Source organism: Aspergillus luchuensis, chromosome 1 (assembly GCF_016861625.1).
Source record: "Aspergillus luchuensis IFO 4308 DNA, chromosome 1, nearly complete sequence".
Taxonomy (NCBI): domain Eukaryota; kingdom Fungi; phylum Ascomycota; class Eurotiomycetes; order Eurotiales; family Aspergillaceae; genus Aspergillus; species Aspergillus luchuensis.
This window is the reverse complement of record NC_054849.1, coordinates 5,424,329-5,440,330: the sequence shown is the minus strand read 5'-3', so window position 1 is coordinate 5,440,330 and position 16,002 is coordinate 5,424,329. Positions and strand designations below refer to the sequence as shown.

At 49.7% G+C, this 16,002-nt stretch overlaps 5 protein-coding genes across 5 annotated transcripts; 3 read left to right on the top strand and 2 right to left on the bottom strand.

The window, feature by feature from the left end:
- Positions 1-234: 234 nt before the first annotated feature.
- Positions 235-1,395, bottom strand: AKAW2_11835S (uncharacterized protein; the record flags this gene model as incomplete). Its single annotated transcript, XM_041684362.1, has 2 exons — positions 235-1,217; positions 1,293-1,395. 2 exons carry the CDS (start codon positions 1,393-1,395, stop codon positions 235-237), a joined length of 1,086 nt encoding a protein of 361 aa, XP_041538554.1.
- Positions 1,396-1,725: 330 nt separating this feature from the next.
- AKAW2_11833A (mitochondrial 54S ribosomal protein bL19m) lies at positions 1,726-2,622 on the top strand (the record flags this gene model as incomplete). Its single annotated transcript, XM_041684361.1, has 3 exons — positions 1,726-1,942; positions 2,050-2,425; positions 2,514-2,622. The coding sequence occupies 3 exons, from the start codon at positions 1,726-1,728 to the stop codon at positions 2,620-2,622; spliced, it is 702 nt and encodes a 233-aa protein (XP_041538553.1).
- Positions 2,623-3,011: 389 nt separating this feature from the next.
- AKAW2_11832S (putative MFS allantoate transporter) lies at positions 3,012-5,146 on the bottom strand (the record flags this gene model as incomplete). The annotated part of the gene is made up of 11 exons (XM_041684360.1): positions 3,012-3,030; positions 3,102-3,299; positions 3,355-3,448; positions 3,527-3,767; positions 3,816-3,904; positions 3,961-4,178; positions 4,236-4,502; positions 4,555-4,585; positions 4,636-4,669; positions 4,720-4,833; positions 4,895-5,146. The coding sequence occupies 11 exons, from the start codon at positions 5,144-5,146 to the stop codon at positions 3,012-3,014; spliced, it is 1,557 nt and encodes a 518-aa protein (XP_041538552.1).
- Positions 5,147-11,537: 6,391 nt separating this feature from the next.
- On the top strand, positions 11,538-12,815 carry AKAW2_11831A (aromatic alcohol reductase; the record flags this gene model as incomplete). The annotated part of the gene is made up of 4 exons (XM_041684359.1): positions 11,538-11,624; positions 11,707-11,991; positions 12,052-12,378; positions 12,435-12,815. The coding sequence occupies 4 exons, from the start codon at positions 11,538-11,540 to the stop codon at positions 12,813-12,815; spliced, it is 1,080 nt and encodes a 359-aa protein (XP_041538551.1).
- Positions 12,816-13,402: 587 nt separating this feature from the next.
- AKAW2_11830A (putative amino acid permease) lies at positions 13,403-15,274 on the top strand (the record flags this gene model as incomplete). The annotated part of the gene is made up of 5 exons (XM_041684358.1): positions 13,403-13,550; positions 13,606-13,663; positions 13,714-13,720; positions 13,767-13,924; positions 13,987-15,274. 5 exons carry the CDS (start codon positions 13,403-13,405, stop codon positions 15,272-15,274), a joined length of 1,659 nt encoding a protein of 552 aa, XP_041538550.1.
- Positions 15,275-16,002: the final 728 nt, after the last annotated feature.

Below are 16,002 nucleotides of genomic sequence, written 5' to 3'. Positions count from 1 at the left end.
TTTTCTTCCTTGTTGTCAACCCTTTCATCCCTGAAACAACCCATCAGCAAATCACCTCATCACCTGCATCATAACAATTGAACCTTAGCAAGCACAGCTTAGTTTGTCTCAGAAAGAATGAAAGGAAATGGCATCTATCTTCAAATACAGATACAGCTCCGAACGATCCAAAATGGTAATATACAGTAAAAGATAAAATCAGCTGAAAATGGCAAAATGTAGAAGACACCGGCTCTAGTTCTCATGAAGGAGCTGAGCCTGCGCCAGACCCAGCGAAGGGTTCTTCTGAATCTCCTCAAGAGCGCTCTTCTTCTGCTTGGCGATCAACTGACCCAGCTCATTCAGCCGGTTCTTCAGGCCCGGAGCAACCGTCTTGTCATTGGCAATGCCCTGCACCTTCAGCGCAAGCTTCATACCATTATAGATCGGCACATTCTCCTGCAGCATCTTATCCACAGCGCGCCAATCCTGGACATCACTAGCAAAGTTACCCATCTTCCAGCATCCCAGCACCCGACTACTGTAGATGCGCACCAGACCACCCTGATCCTTACCCTCGAACTCACTCAGCGCCCTAGCAGCACTCAACTCCAACAACGTCCCCGCCACAAACGGCTTCCTCTTGGGATCAACCATCACATCATGCTGAACATGCGGCGGCCGCTCCATCAACCCAACCAACTGCGTCGCCAAATTGAACGCCTTCGTAACCTCCGGGCCCTGGAACTCCGCCTTCTGAGCCTTGCGATGCAGTTCAAAGAACAACCGCTGCACAATCCCGACCTCATTCAGCTTCACGCCCGTCCTGTCCGCCTGCTTCGCGGCTTCCACCACGAAGTTCACCGCATTGTGTTCGCCCGCCTTCCGCACCAGCCACTCCAACCGGTTAGGCTTCAAGTGCCGCTTGGCCATCTGTAGTCCCGAAAGGAACGGCACCAGGTTCTTCCAGTCATTCTTGCTCTGCATCAGGCTGATCACCTCCGCGGCTTCTTTGAGCGTCGGTCGTGATTGCGGGTCCATCGGGCGCAGGAGGAAGTCTTCGTCCTCGCTTATGTTGGCCGTCACGGGCTCTTGCTCCAGTCGGTCGGCATACTTCTGGCGGAACATGAGACGTCGTTGGTCCTGGCCGAGACCGAAGGGTATGAAGAGCTCTTCGCGGAACCGGGTGAGGGCTTGGTCCAGCTCCGGGGATGAGGTTTGTTGGAAGGTAGGGACGGCTATGGAGGGTGGTCCGTTAGTTTCCTCCATCTTGCTCAAGTCGAAGCCATATATAAATCAGACACAATACATACCATTTCTAGAAGCATTGCGCGTCTGTGTGAGCGACCCAATGGATTGACGCAGAGTCGTGGAATTCTGGCTGCGGAAGAGCCTTCCCACGGCGTTTTGCGCCATCGTTATGTGGGAGGAACTATATATTCAACGGACCACAAAGAAAAGAAGAAGAAGACAACAGTCCGGAGGAAACCTTCTCACTCAATCGCTCGAAAAAAACAAAACCACCGGGGTCGAGCAAGTAGATAGATTAGTTATTTGGCGGCAGAAAAGTTCCCGAGCGTCGAATCTGGGACTGATGGCCCAAACAGGCAACTCGCGGCTTGGCGGAAATTCTGCCGGTCCGAATTTCTCGATCCGCCCTCCCAAGTTCCCTAAGCATCACAATTAAGCCTGTGTCTTGCTTCCTCAAAACGCCAAGGTGGTCGAATTGCACCCAGGGAACAAGCCATGGCGTCTTCTTCCCCGATCCTGCAGCAGCTGGGCTGCTTCCGCTCCCTCCTCCTGAAGCCCCAGTCGCTGTCGTCCACCACTACCGTCAACAACCAGATCGGTCGCCGTGCGCTCAGCACCGTCTACTCCGCGAAACCTGAGCCCAAGCCTCTTCCTAAGAACCTGCCGGAGCAGTTCCTTCGTCAATTACCGCTTCGTATGCGGCCGAATCCTGGTATGGATTGAACAATCTTCTTTTCCATTCATTGCTTGGACTTGCGTCCCGGATTTACCAATGCGGAATCATATATCTAACATGTGTTTGATGAAACGGAAATACAGAGCGCAAAGAACGCAAGATCCCTCCTCCTCCGCCCGCCCCTCAGTGCAAGGACCCCGTGAACGCCGTGCAAGAGGCCCAATTGGCGCAGCTGGATCCCACGGGCGAGCGCCGCGCTCTTTTCGACTACAGACGGAGTCCTCGCAGTGTCAAGGTCGGCGATATCCTGCGGGTGACGTTCAAGAATGGAGATCCGTTCTCCGGTGTGTGTTTGAGCATTCGGTTGCGCGGTGTTGATACGTCGTTCTTGTTGCGCAACCAGTTGACGAGAGTTGGAGTTGAGATGTCGATTAAGGTGTTCAGTCCTAATGTTGAGAGTGTGGAGATTGTCCAGAGGGCGGAGAAGAGGAAGAGACGCGCGAGGTTGTATTACATGAGGTGCGTATTTTCTTCATTTTTCATCTTGTGTGAATAGTTGGTTTTTGGGTTTGGGAATGCTAACGAGATCTACTCTTCGGGTTTATAGGAAGCCCAAGCACGATATGGGCAGCGTCGAGAACCTCGTTGCCAACTACCTCCGACAGAAGAGATCGCTTACTGGCAAGAGGGGCGGTGGCCAGACGAAGAGACGGTAGACTCGGTCAGCATAGTTTGGACTTGGGTATATTTGGCGCGAATGAATGTGTATTATTACTAGCATATGTGTGTATATTGAATTTCAGTCCCGGTTTTACTTTTTGGGCGGATAAGGATGGTTCTTGAGACGTTTGTTGCAGATCATGATATCTAGGCGAGAGGCATGTGAAGAGAAAGATAATGAATTGGGACATGTAGACCTTCCTGTTACCCATATCGTCTACCATTGTTTAGCCTAAGGTTCGAGACTCGCTATATGAATCTCTAGCGAGCTTGGTGAAAGCTCTAATTCCATGTTGCGCCAGGATATACCGATCAACGGCTTGCTGGAAATAAGATTTCCAGACAGAACGAACTGCCAAAAGAAAGAACGCGTTGCAGAAAGAAGCTAGTAAATATATCGGAAGCTATCAAAAGGCAGCAGTTAGCATCACATATACAATGGCAGACCCTGACAGCGAGGAAAGGCATGGCATACTTGAGATTCTCCCTGTCCGTCAAATCCAGAAATGCTGTGGAATCTAAATCTCTTCCTTCCAAACCACCAGCCAACTGGGACTGGATTCGGTCACGGCGTTTGTTCTCCCAGCGAAGCAGAAGACCGAGAGCCGTAATAAGCACGACTTCGACAAGGTGGCAGACGATCATTGACCAGATTCCCAGATCATAGGTTGGCCTGTTATCCCAATTCTTTTAGTGGTATCCATTACAATGGTCAGCGGAAAGCTTACTTTTGGCTCTCCTTGTAAAAGAAAGGTCCTGCTATGTTACCGGTACAGTAACCTAGGAAGAGGACTGCGTTGGTAACGACCTTTTTCGTGTGTCCTGTGCAGCGTTAGGCCTGATTATATCTTTGATAGAGTAGGAGGAAGAGGAGGGGAGGGGAGGGGTAGGGTAATGTACCGGCTGTGTTTGCGATTTGCATACTGAGAATCAGCACGAAGGCAGCATTGTATGGCCCGGTCAAGTAGTAGCAAATCAAGCGACCGACTTTGACATGCGGTGGGACGAAGCGTAGCCCGAAGGCTCCTGCAATGTTCGGGAGGAGGAAGATCACGATGAAGACGCAACGCCTGTTTTCGAAGCGGTCATTGAGGTACACGCAGAGGAGGATGGAGAGTGCGATAATCGCTCCGTAAGGGATCTATGCTGTTAGTGTTCAGGTAAAACGTCTCTTTGAAGACTTCCATACCTGCATCAAGGTTGTCACGAGCGTCGAGAAACCGAAACCTTGAATGATAATAGTTCCAAAGTTCGAGATACCACCGTTGGGAATGTTGCCTGTTAATGGGAAATTAGCGTTACCAACTTTTGTATGCTACAAAGTCGTCACTCACAAGATACACCCAGTAAAAAGAAGATGTAGAGCTTGTAGTCCGTAAAAGCTTCCCAAATCTGGTGTGGCTTGATATGCTTGTTTTCAATACCCGTCTGGTTTTCCCTCACTCTTTCGATGGCAATTCGGCGCTGCCGCTTGGTGAGAAGCGGCGCAGTAACTGGCGAGTCCGGCAGGAGAATGAACATAACGATTCCCCAGGCTGCACAAAGAGAGCCACTGACGAAGACAAGTTAGCATTGTGGTAAGGACCATACGTTTTAGAAACATCCATACATTACGATGAACTCGTACTTCCACGACGGAAGGGCGCCTCTGATATTACCTATTCCGTAGCCCAGAAGACCACCAAGCGCGATCCCCAAACCATTGGCAGTGTACCATAAACCTAAGCGTACCGGCTGTTCACGTCGCGTATACCACATACCAGTGATGAGCATGAAAGCTGGGTCCGCGCATGCCTCTGCTGCACCACCTAGGGCTCGCAGCACAGCGAGCGTGGTGAAATTATGACATGCTGCCTGTATGATGAGGAATACTCCCCTTCATAAGATTAGCATATTCTTCGAAAACATCGGCCCGTTTACTGACATACCACAGGAATATATTGGCACCAAGATACTTTCCTAGATGGCACAGTTAGCCCGTACCTCATTACAGAAAACGACGCTCTTACCAATTGGTAAGCGTTGCAAAAGGAAGTTGGTGGGCTAGTAGAATTTTAGCATTTGGATCTCATATTATAGATGATACAACTCACAAATGCCCAGGCCAGAAACCCAAAGTAGAAAATACTCGATAGCCAGCTATATTGTGTGCCATGGAGGTTGAGGTCTTCCTCAATCCCAAAGATTGCCGCGTAACTCAGGGTTGTCTATCGCAAATTACAATTAGCCGCCGCAAGAATAGATCGCAAGGAAAGTGGAGCCGCGTACCTTGTCAATGTAGAAGAATGCATAGCAAACTGCCAGATATGGAAGGATCATGAAATCGATCTTCCACAGTATCTTCCTTACTTCTGCCGGATCAACAGGCTCATCAAGCGCATCCGGGTCCGTAATAAGCGTCATAGCAACATCGCCATCAGACGTCTGCTTCTTAACCCAGTCTGTTTCATGATTGTTTGCAGGATGGCCTATATTTTCCTCATGAGCGATTTCTGGTTTGGACTGCGATATCTCCGCCATATTGGTAGCTAGGGTGATAGGATCTGTATGATATTAATGATTGATGAAGCTAGCGGAAGTAATCATGAATTCCCTAACGCGGAAGTTATGTTGCTGTATCGATGCTGACCTAGAGACTTTCGAGCTTAAGGTTCAGTCTGGATGAAATGAAGGGCGACCCGGAAGACAGGATGGGTTATAATGTCTACAAGGCCCCTGCTTCATATTCAACGCTAGTAGGAGCTTTGTCCTTCACATCAGCCCCGGTCCTGGATGTTAGCTTCCAAGGTATGGGCATCTACCAATCATTGGAGGGGTTTTGTGTCAACGTGGGGGTCTCAGAAGCTGTCTGGACGAGAGAAACATTCTTTATCTCGTCTCCAGGCCTTGAGTACCGACCAGCACGGCATATCCCGACGCAAACCAAGCCACATACTCTTCACCGTCATTGATGATCCGGGGTATAGCTTGTATCTGGCGCCCTTGATTGGACGATAGGGGGGCAAGAAGTATCGGAGAAAAGCCGATCAGAACAAGTGTTGATGACGATCTGCTTCAGGCTTTAGACGGATGTAAACCTGGTAGGCGGATTAACTATAGAGTTCCCGAGGCATGATGTCTTCGAGCATGCCTCATAGTGCTAGACTTTAAGTATGAAGCGGAGAAGTGGAGGTGACCCCGCGTGGGGGTCGTCGATCCGGGGTATCCCCAGTTCCCAGTTCTACCCACATTACTACGTACTAGCACCATCAATCTTGATAAGTAGTCGATCAATCCACTGTATGCTGATTCTGATCTGCATTCATGCTTATCATGATGTTACTTGATGGACCTGGATGTGAACTTCGCATATATGGCATTAGCAACCAGACATCTAGCACGTTCATCTGAGGTTGTTTAGCCGGCATAGCTGGTTGAAAAAGGGCGTCATGGCGTCGGAGCAAGTCCGCTCAGCAGAAGTCATGAGGCCTGAGGGAGAAGGGAGGAGAGGGGGGGATCCATCAGGCTTGATAATGTGCTGTAAATGCGGTTACTTCACGGCCAGGAACCAGCATAATGGATAATGGAAACAATGGGCTGGAATCTGATGCTATGGAGAAGGTAGTCTGTAGACTACTAGAATCGGAGGACTGTGAAGGAAGACGCTACACCCCATTAGGAAACCCGACTTCACAGCTGATCCTGATCATGCCATATAAGGGAACTACGACCCCGTTGGGGAGCTTAGAACCATGATGATGTGCCTTACTCGCAAGGGGATGTATCAAGACCATATTACTATCATGGGCGTTTTCAGGAACCTACGCTTTTGATAACCATAGCCAGATCATCAGCCAGATATAGGACGGTCATGAGAGAAAAAGTACAGGGCACCTCACACTGCCGGTGCCTATATGTTAACCTATTTATCCCATCCTCGAGTAATTGGCCCAGATGAATGGACATCATACACAAGAGGTATAAGCGGAATGCCATACCCCTATCATCCGGCATGGTCCGCAACTGACGAATTGAAACTATCCAAACACACCGGGGGTTGCTAGTCTAGCCGACGATGACTAGCTCGTTAGGCGAGATCCCACCCAAAGCTTCTAGACCGTGCCATTAGTTCGCATTAATCAATATCTCACTTTATCTTAGAAGGATCGATAAGCTAGATCATGATCTCCGTGCAATCCGACCTATCTAATGCTATCAGCCATGTAGTCCCACCAACGAGTACCAGATGGCCGTTAGCAACAACGAAGGACAAGTAGCTTGAAATTGAAGGCTTTCACGACCACTCTTATGGTTACACGTGGTTCCTATATTGTAGCAGGCAACGCCTGAATGATTAGAATTCCGTATGCCGTATGCTCCTTCGGTCTAGTTAATGGCATTTCGTTGGTCGTTTAACTGTCTGTTAACCAACCGCCCGGTGTCGCTGCTAAAGGCACAGGGGTCGGTAGATGGTTCATAATGAGCCCAATAGTACCCGGGCACGAAAAGCGAAGTGAACACCCGGCTTGATACTCAACTGATCCAGTAGCCATAAGCTTTGTCGTCTAATAGCTTAGGTAGGGCCGGAAATAAGAAGCTTAAATCAAAATCGACCACTATATGGCATGGGTCCTGCGTAGCTGTCCACTAGCAAAGCTCTTCACTGAGATCTGCGAGGTCACCGGGGTAGAATGTAACTTGTCGTTGGGGCTAGTGTCGACGCCAACATAAAACTGTGCAATGGTAGTTGAGATAGGATTTAGACCGTCGAATAACCGGCCGTTGGGTGATGATGCTGGCATGTTGTGACGACCGCATCAAGGTGCTGGGAAGCACTGAAGGGCGGACAATTGTCAATCATTCCGCTATTTCCCATCAAGTGACTTGAGCATAGTCTAATTTATTATCTGACAGTCCGTTTGCTGTGCTTAGCTTTTATGCTGTTAGTTGTTGGGTTTATCCAAAGATATGTATAGATGGCCCAAGAGATCTATAACATAAGAATAGTCTGACATAGTAACTGTATTATTCTAATTACAATGAGATTGCCCATCATTATTGTTATGACACGAACATTCACACACGTATACACCCAAACCGAAGTGTGGTTTTAGTAATCGCATGAAAAACCTTGCAAAGGCAGGCTATATGTGAATTATACCTAGCAGAGGTGCACCATGAGCATTTAGGGGTACACGGTAGTATGAGTTAGTCCTGGATGTATATTGCGCTTCGATTGAAACCTAGAGTCGACGTATTCAAGGGCTGTCCAGTAACCGCCAAGGAGGCACAATAAAAGCGATCAGGGCTTCCGATGTCTCCCGTTAGACCATCCGGATAAAGACAAGACCAAGGTCTTACTGCCGAGTTCTTGGTTCAGAGGCCGGACGATGGCAAGATGGATCGGATATTTGAGCAATCTCCCCTGGTGACCAGGGAATTGTACCTGAGCTCAACATCCCTCCAAGAGTGGTTGGAGGGGGTGGTGTGCGGTAACAGGTAATTGTCCGAGAGCAGCGCGGTCGGGAATGCCGCCAATCTGCGTGGCTTTTGTTATCGAGTAGGATAGACGAACGACTGCCAAGCGACCATACAAGCAGACGGCGGTTTCATTGCTGACGAGGTTCCAATCCATCTGCAGACGGGAGTGGTATGGTATACCATTCGTTGGATTGTTGAGCTAAAGAGATTAGTATAGACAGGGAATTGTCGACATCAATCGAATTGAAGGACGCGGAATGGTTGCGTTGGGAGCTCTGGGATGATGAGAACAGACTCCTCGCTCTCCAATCACATGCTCCCTGGCAGGAATTGATTGATTGATGAATGATCAATCTCCCCACTAAGGTCATCAGCTGGTCACACTTGTCTACCGCGTCTGACAGATAGAGTCATTTAGTATGATGGTCGAGATCGTTCAGATGAATCATGATAATGGTGGTCGTTAAACTTTTTGTAGCCGTGGTGTAGAGGAAAACCAACAATCATGGCAATCATGGCACCATTGTGCGCCCGTTGGATTCTGACGGGTTTGCCAATATCTGATGCTACTCCGCTGGGACCAATAACAATATAATAATGCAAGTAAGTCAGTAATTGACCTCAAGGCATGTGGCCGTTTTGGGACAGGCCAACCTTCCGCCTCCAACCATCGGCGGAAGTGAAAAAAAAAAGGAAAAAGCGTAACCCTGAGAGAAACATGATCATGGTTACATTGAAATGCTTTTCACCCACATTTCCAGTTCCCACGACACCCTCCCTCTCAGCATTCTGCCCGCAATTTCCATACCCCACCGTTTGGAGAAAAAGGACGCTATGGGGCACCAGGCTCAGACTGGACCACCACCGAAGAAGTGGGGGTTTGTTGCTAACCCATTTCCCGTTTAGCTGCATGCCTTCGGAGCTCTCCTGCCCGCCTCCTCCAATACCCGCAGAGAGAATTCCCGGAGAGGAGGCCCTGGACACACCCTCTCTCCCTGACTCTCACACCGACTTCCCACCGTCGAATAGCACCATCGTCTCAGCCTGCTGCGGGTGTACGGACGGCCCTGGTTGCAATTGGCGGAAAGGGCCGTGACGGACCTGCAGATCGAGCCAGAAGACGAGGGTCTGAAATTCTCACATGCCCCAACAACCGCCTGGAATTCCCCCAGAAATCACTCGGCAATAAATAGTCACGATCCTTCGCCGTGCTTGATCGCGGCTAGTCCAGCGCGGTTTGTTCTCTAGTGGTTGATCCACTTCGCCTCGTTTCAATCCATTGGCCCATTATCGTTGAATGACTGCAGTAGTGCGACCGCTAGGCAGGCATGGGCAGCCTACTGGCCGACCAGGCTGCGGTTTCTAGCGTATCCTAAGGGTACGGCTTGCACCTTCAATTCGGGGAACCTGCCTTTCGTTTAAATAATACTCGATATGGAGTGCTGTGAAGATCAATTGCTCCGACATTTGGTTTCATTGCGTGGGACGCCGTTCTGATCCAGCGATTGTAATGTCAAAGACTTCCGTAGTCCATCATGACAGTCAATTTGGGATGTCTCATTTCAAGATGCAAGCCGCTAGTCTCGAGAGATCATTGGCCTTGTAGCTAGCTGTCGATAAACTTAGTAGGGAAGCAAGCCAGTATTCACAACTTTAAATTTGAGTGGCTATCCGATCCGATGCCAGGCACGGCAAGGGAACGCTTATCTACTCACGTCTCGAAACCCCGGATTTTCCTGGCAATATGACTAGGGAATGAGCGTAGCCAACAATGCAACCAAGAAGTTCCAGGTAGCCCAAGTCGACGATAAATGAGTGGATGTCGCGGCCCTTATCCGGAAGGTCAGATTCGGCGAGACGGGATGGTCTGCAGCAAGGTGAATCTGTCCTGGACCCCGCAAGCATGAACTAGTGTCTACGAATATGTAAATTCGAGAAGTGGATGAAAAGGTGGTGTGCATCGGATCTTTCCAGATGACAGTCAACACCAGGTCATCCGCCGGAAGCAAGCTCACAAATTGTGAGGGGCAGTCAAAGATCCGGTCAGTGGCATAAACGGCTATTGCCTTACTTCTCTACCACCCGGTCATGGCGCAAAAAGGTTCAAGGCTGTTCAAGTTGCAAGTTCTCGTTTTCTAGCCTCCACAACCGATTCCAACGCACTGGGCGGTAGTTCTTTACCTGGCGGACCATGCGTGTAACCATGGGACCAAATGCTCATTCCGCCAATGGCAATGATCGGTCCAGAGGAGGGATGCCACATGTCGTCATGCTCCCAGAGTTGCAAATGGTCATGAATATGAAGCCGCCACGCAGATCCGAAGATCACTGACGTGGGGGGTGGTTATGTAAAGCAGTAAACGCAGTAATATGCAACCTGATTGATGCTGAGATTGTGAGGGGAACCGACCCTCCACTCCCCGCATTCTACGCAGGTAAAAAGAAAAAGAAAAAGGAAAAATTGCAAAAGTCCATGAAGGGGTCAGAGTTATGGGTATAACGTGGCTTCCAGTGAATTGATCGAGCAGGGCGAGAAATGACTCCAGGATACACGGGGAGGGGTGACCGTCTGCACTCGATATCCACTGCCATGGTACGATGATGGTAGGACTGAATCATAGAGGAGATGATGGTGGTGTTTGCTCGAAATGGTCTGAGACACCAAGCAACAAAAACCGCCGCGGGCAAAAGTGGTCATGAAACCCCAGTATCGTCACTTGCCTTACGGCTTCCCGGGCAGGGCAATGGCGAGTGACGTAATTCCCTTTGGGTGTTTGACTCCCGAGCCACCGGGCCGCAGCAGAGAGTAACGCCTCTTTGGGGCCGATGTTCCGACTAGTACTAGCAATACTGTTAGTGTGAAGGTCTTGCAGGTCGCGAGGACAAAAAAGGGAAACAGAAAAATGTAATTATTACAAAGTATGTTTCCTTCCAGCGAAATAAAAAAATCATTTTCATGGTAGACAAAGCCCACCATTGTGTGGTCTAGAAGACCCTCAGTGCTGAGCACTCGCACCGATCGTAGCATTCAAGATACGATGACGCATGATGGGGTCCCCCGGAGGACAGACAGCCTGCCTACGAACGGAGGACAGCCGCCCTTCCCTTCTCCAGCCGATTCCACACACCTTCAAGGGGGGCACGTATCTTAGGGAGCTTAACATCCACAATCGACCCACCCCTGGCCACTTCTGGATAAGAAAAAAAGTGGGTAGTGACCATCCTCCAGTGGGACGCTGGCCTTTATAACGTCGAATGACCCTCCATTTGGCCTGGAAACGTTAACGTCAAAAATACATACTTGGGAAACGGCAGGGAGACAAAACCTGAATTCTTCGCCTTTTGATAAATCCCTTCCACCCCCCTCCCAACCCTCCCAACCAACAAACTTGCATTACCTCGAACGATCAGTATCCCTCCCTACGAATCATTGCCACTTTCTGCAACCATCATGTCGCGAACTAGAGTTCTGCTGGTCGGGGCTGCGGGCGAAACGGGCGGCTCCATCGCGAACGGACTGCTTGAGAATCCCGGCTTTGTAAGAACCCCCCTGCTCTCCTTGTATCTTCTCTCATCTCTGAGCTCAAGACTAACCTCTGCACTGCTTCTCATTAATATAGGAAGTTCATGCTCTCGTCCGTCCCCGGTCGGTTCAAAAGCCTGCCATCGTAGCCCTCCAAGAGCGAGGCGTACAGATTCGCAAGGGCGATCTCAAGGGCCCTGAGGAGTCTCTCGCCGACGTGTTGACGGGAATCGATGTCGTTGTCAGCTGTGTCGGTCCTGCGGAACAGCAGGACCAAATCCCTCTCGCTAAGGCTGCAAAGAGTGCTGGAGTTCAACGATTCATCCCATGTGGCTTCATCACTGTGGCACCACCTGGTGGAATCATGTGGTTGAGGGACGAGGTAAGTCGCCGCCGCCGCACACCATACCTTCCGTGGATCATCAGCTGACTTCTCCTCCAGAAAGAAACAGTGTACAACCACATCAAACAGCTCCGACTTCCTTACACCATCATTGACATCGGTTGGTGGTACCAGCTTTCTTACCCCCGCCTCGGTTCCGGAAGGACCGACTATGCCATGACTACGGCGAACAACGAAATAGTCGGTGATGGCAACACACCTCTTGCCCTAACGGACCTTCGAGACATTGGACGCTACGTCGCCAAGATCATTGTTGATGACCGGACACTGAACAAGATGGTTTTCGCCTACAACACGGTCCTTACACAGAATCAGATTTATGACCTTCTGGAGGAGATCAGCGAGGAAAAGATCCAAAGGAATTATGTAAGTACAGTGACTCGCTGCGGTTGTTGGGTGTAAGCTGACCTCATCTGTCACAGATCCCTGAAGAGACTATCTACACAAGGGTGCTTGCAGCTCGGCAGTCCAGTGAGACCTATCCCTTCGATCCTGTCAAGTTCATTCCCCGATACCTGGCCGAAAACCAACTGTCATGGGGTGTCCGCGGCGACAACAATCCTGAGTACGCCAAGTACTTGGGCTACTTGACCTCCAAGGACCTTTATCCCGACTTCGCTCCTCACGACTTCCGGGAATATCTTGAGGAAGTTGTCCGAGGCACGGCCAAGGGTGTCTACACCGACCGGGTAATCTCCAAGGCTCACCAACGGATGTTCCCTCGGACTGAATCGAGCGACTCGCTTTACACCCGGATATTCCCAAGAACGGAATCTAGCGACTCCCTCTACATGTCGAGGTAATCAGGATATGCATTTTACTTTCCAGCAAAAGGATTTTGAGGCGACGCTAGACGTGCCTCCTGGGACCCGGCGCGATGTGTATATGACACCAATCTGTCGAAGCCACGCCATGCGATGATGGCTTCATTCTCTTCTCTGCCTTATTCCGCTTACACGAACGGCTTATTTTCCGTTTTCTTTTTCTATTCCCTGGGGGCTCTAGACCGGCGTTTTTGTATTTATGATGGTTTATGGTCGTCTTGAGTGTGTAGGACTCACCACTCATTTCTTTGATTTACCAATGTATCTGAGGGGCTTTCAGCCTTGATGGGACGATATCTTTCCGTTTAAGCCAGAACTTACTTCTACTTATACCCATGCCATTTCAATCCAACCTAAGACGTGATCCACAATTCCGTCTCACGTTACCCTTTTAAGTAACTAATTACTGAGTGTATGCGGAAAAGCACGCATATGGCTCCCGGGACATGCTCCTTCCGTGTGCACGCCTTCCATTTCAGCTGAGCTGTCTACTTTCCCACTGCTCTAAATTCTGAATCTGCAATTTAATGGCGTGTTCAGCTAGATGCTCGTCTCACGAAGTGAGCATGCCTCAACCAAGCCAGGGAGTACAGGGATCTGAAAGAATTATCCCCACGAATGAACACTACGCTTTTTCAACACACCCTCCTAGCCAGGATGGGCTTTCAGCGGCTTCCTACGGTGTCTTGAAGCCCCAACAGATAACCATGGTTGGTCAGTATTCCGATTAAAAATATTTAGACTTCTAACTGATCTTTCGTCTTCCAAGCTATTGGCGGTGCTATCAATACAGGGTTGACGATCTGCGCGGGGAATGCACTGTCCAAGTAAGAGAACAATCCCCAAACTCGAAAGCCACAATTAACACTTGAAATAGAGCAGGTGTAAGCGTCTCGCTCTTCTTCAACCTACTGTTACTAATACGGTTAGCCTGCATCGATTTTGATCTCCTATACAGGTGTTGGGATAGTTGTCTACTTGGTTCTCTGCGCTCTAGGTGAGGTGGCCTCGTGGTCTCCTGAGCCATCCATGACGGACCATGCAACTAGGCTCTGTGATCCTGCGCTTGGGTTCACTCTGGGATGGATGTAAGCCGCCTTGTATGGGATTGGATCTCTACCTCCAACATGCAATAACCACAGAATGATAGATACTGGTTCAAGTTCATGGTCGTCATCCCCAACCAGCTGGCAGCAGGAGAGTTGCTGATAGCGTACTGGCAAGATAACGAAGCGAAATACTCAGCTTTTTGGACTACAGCCTTTTTAGGGGTCATCATAGCCGCCAATTCCATGTGCGGTCGATATCTGGGAAAGTACGAAGTCATTTTGTCATTCTTCAAGGTACTGGTGATGTCAGGGCTTATGGCTCTATCCATTGTCCTTGCACTTGGAGGGGGACCAGATCGCGATATGAAAGGCTTTCGCTACTGGAGAGACCCTGGGGCATTTGCTAGTGGAGCAGGAGGCGCCGTGGCAGGTACCGTCCGTGCTATTTGCAGAACAGTCCCATCCGCTACGCTCGCCTATCTTGGAAGTGAGTTGATGGGAATGACAATCCTGCGCACACCAAACCCCCGAAAAGCGGCAGGTCGGGCGATCAAGGTGACCTTTTATCGCATCTTGGTGTTCAACATTGTCAACATAACGCTCTTGGGAATACTTGTTCCCCATGACACCCACATGCTAGCATTTTCCCACAATACGCCCCAGCATCGGACAGCCTCGGCCTTCGTAGCTGTTGCTCAATCAGCCGGCCCTTCGGTAATTCCTCACATCCTGAACGCCTGTCTTTTGCTATTCGTGCTATCGGCTGCAAACCAGGCTCTACAAATGGCAAGCGTAACACTACAGGGTCTTTCATTGGACAAGAATGCCCCTTTCTTCCTGTGCCGTACTAATAGGCGAGGAACCCCCATCTATTCGTTGGGTACATGCTCTGCTTTGGCGTGTTTGGCGTACCTGAATATCTCCAGTGGCTCTAAGAGACTGTTTGAATACTCGGTCAACCTGGTTTCCATGTTCAGTATCCTGACGTGGGCTTCAATTCTCGTGATCCATTTCTCTTTCATTCGAGCAAGAAAGGCTCAAAAGATCACTGATGAGGTCTTGTCCTTCAGAGCGCCCCTTGGGCTGTTCGGATCGTGGGTTGCACTGGTAGTATGCGTCTTTGTTACGGTCATACGTGGGCTCGACTTTGTCGACCCAGAATATTACCCCAAAGGGATCGATCGCAGCATGGCATTTGTGACCTCCTACATAGGCATTCCACTCTATATCACGCTCGTGATTGGATATAAGATCGGCACCAAAAGCAAGCATGTACAACCACAGGATGTTGATATGGGATCCTTGACACCCATACCAGAGCCGCACTCCGCAGATGGGAATACCGTGGGACAAGAAGGGCCCGATTCAGTCCCATCGCTCCGGACGTAGACCGATCAGGATCTCTTTAGTCTGGACAGTTCCTCTTGGTGCCGCTGCTGATCCCAACAGATCATGTCCAAGCAACTGGGGGGGTCTATGTTGTGGAGCGAAACCCCATACACATTGTTACAAACGAAATAACCGCCCCATTGCATTCACTGTGGAATCCGTCGGCGGCCGATTTGGTGCGATAGATGTTCCTTTTCGCTTTCTTTTCTCCAGTTCATTGTTTGTCATTCTGATCGGGCAAGGAGTGGGGACTGTTACTGGGTCCGTTTACACGGCAACCGACAAATACAATCACGGCCTGGAATAGAGTCAGAAGTGCGCGGTCAAATTGAGACATCCTCGAATCATCATAACAATCACGGTTGCTGTCAAGCACTCTTACTGGATCACCAGAATCAGGCTCCCAGCCTTGTAGATGTATAAATAAGTACTAATAAGGCTGTAGCACACAAGGATTAGCGGTATCGGCGCCAAACATTCAGTCATGATTTGCTGGGGTGGGGGAGCTGTCATGGATGTTGTTACTTAGTGTGGGCTCAACACCTCGCCCTCTTTCTTTCTCTTCTGCATCTCCATCCGTTGTGCGTGCCCCTCCCTGTCCCTCGTCTCAACCTCTGCGACCCCTATTTCTAAACAGCATCAGTCTAGTTTCCCTCCTTTGACCAGAAAGGCAATGCATTTTATGTGCATGATGCTGAGATCAAACCCCTTTTAATATATTGAGCCAA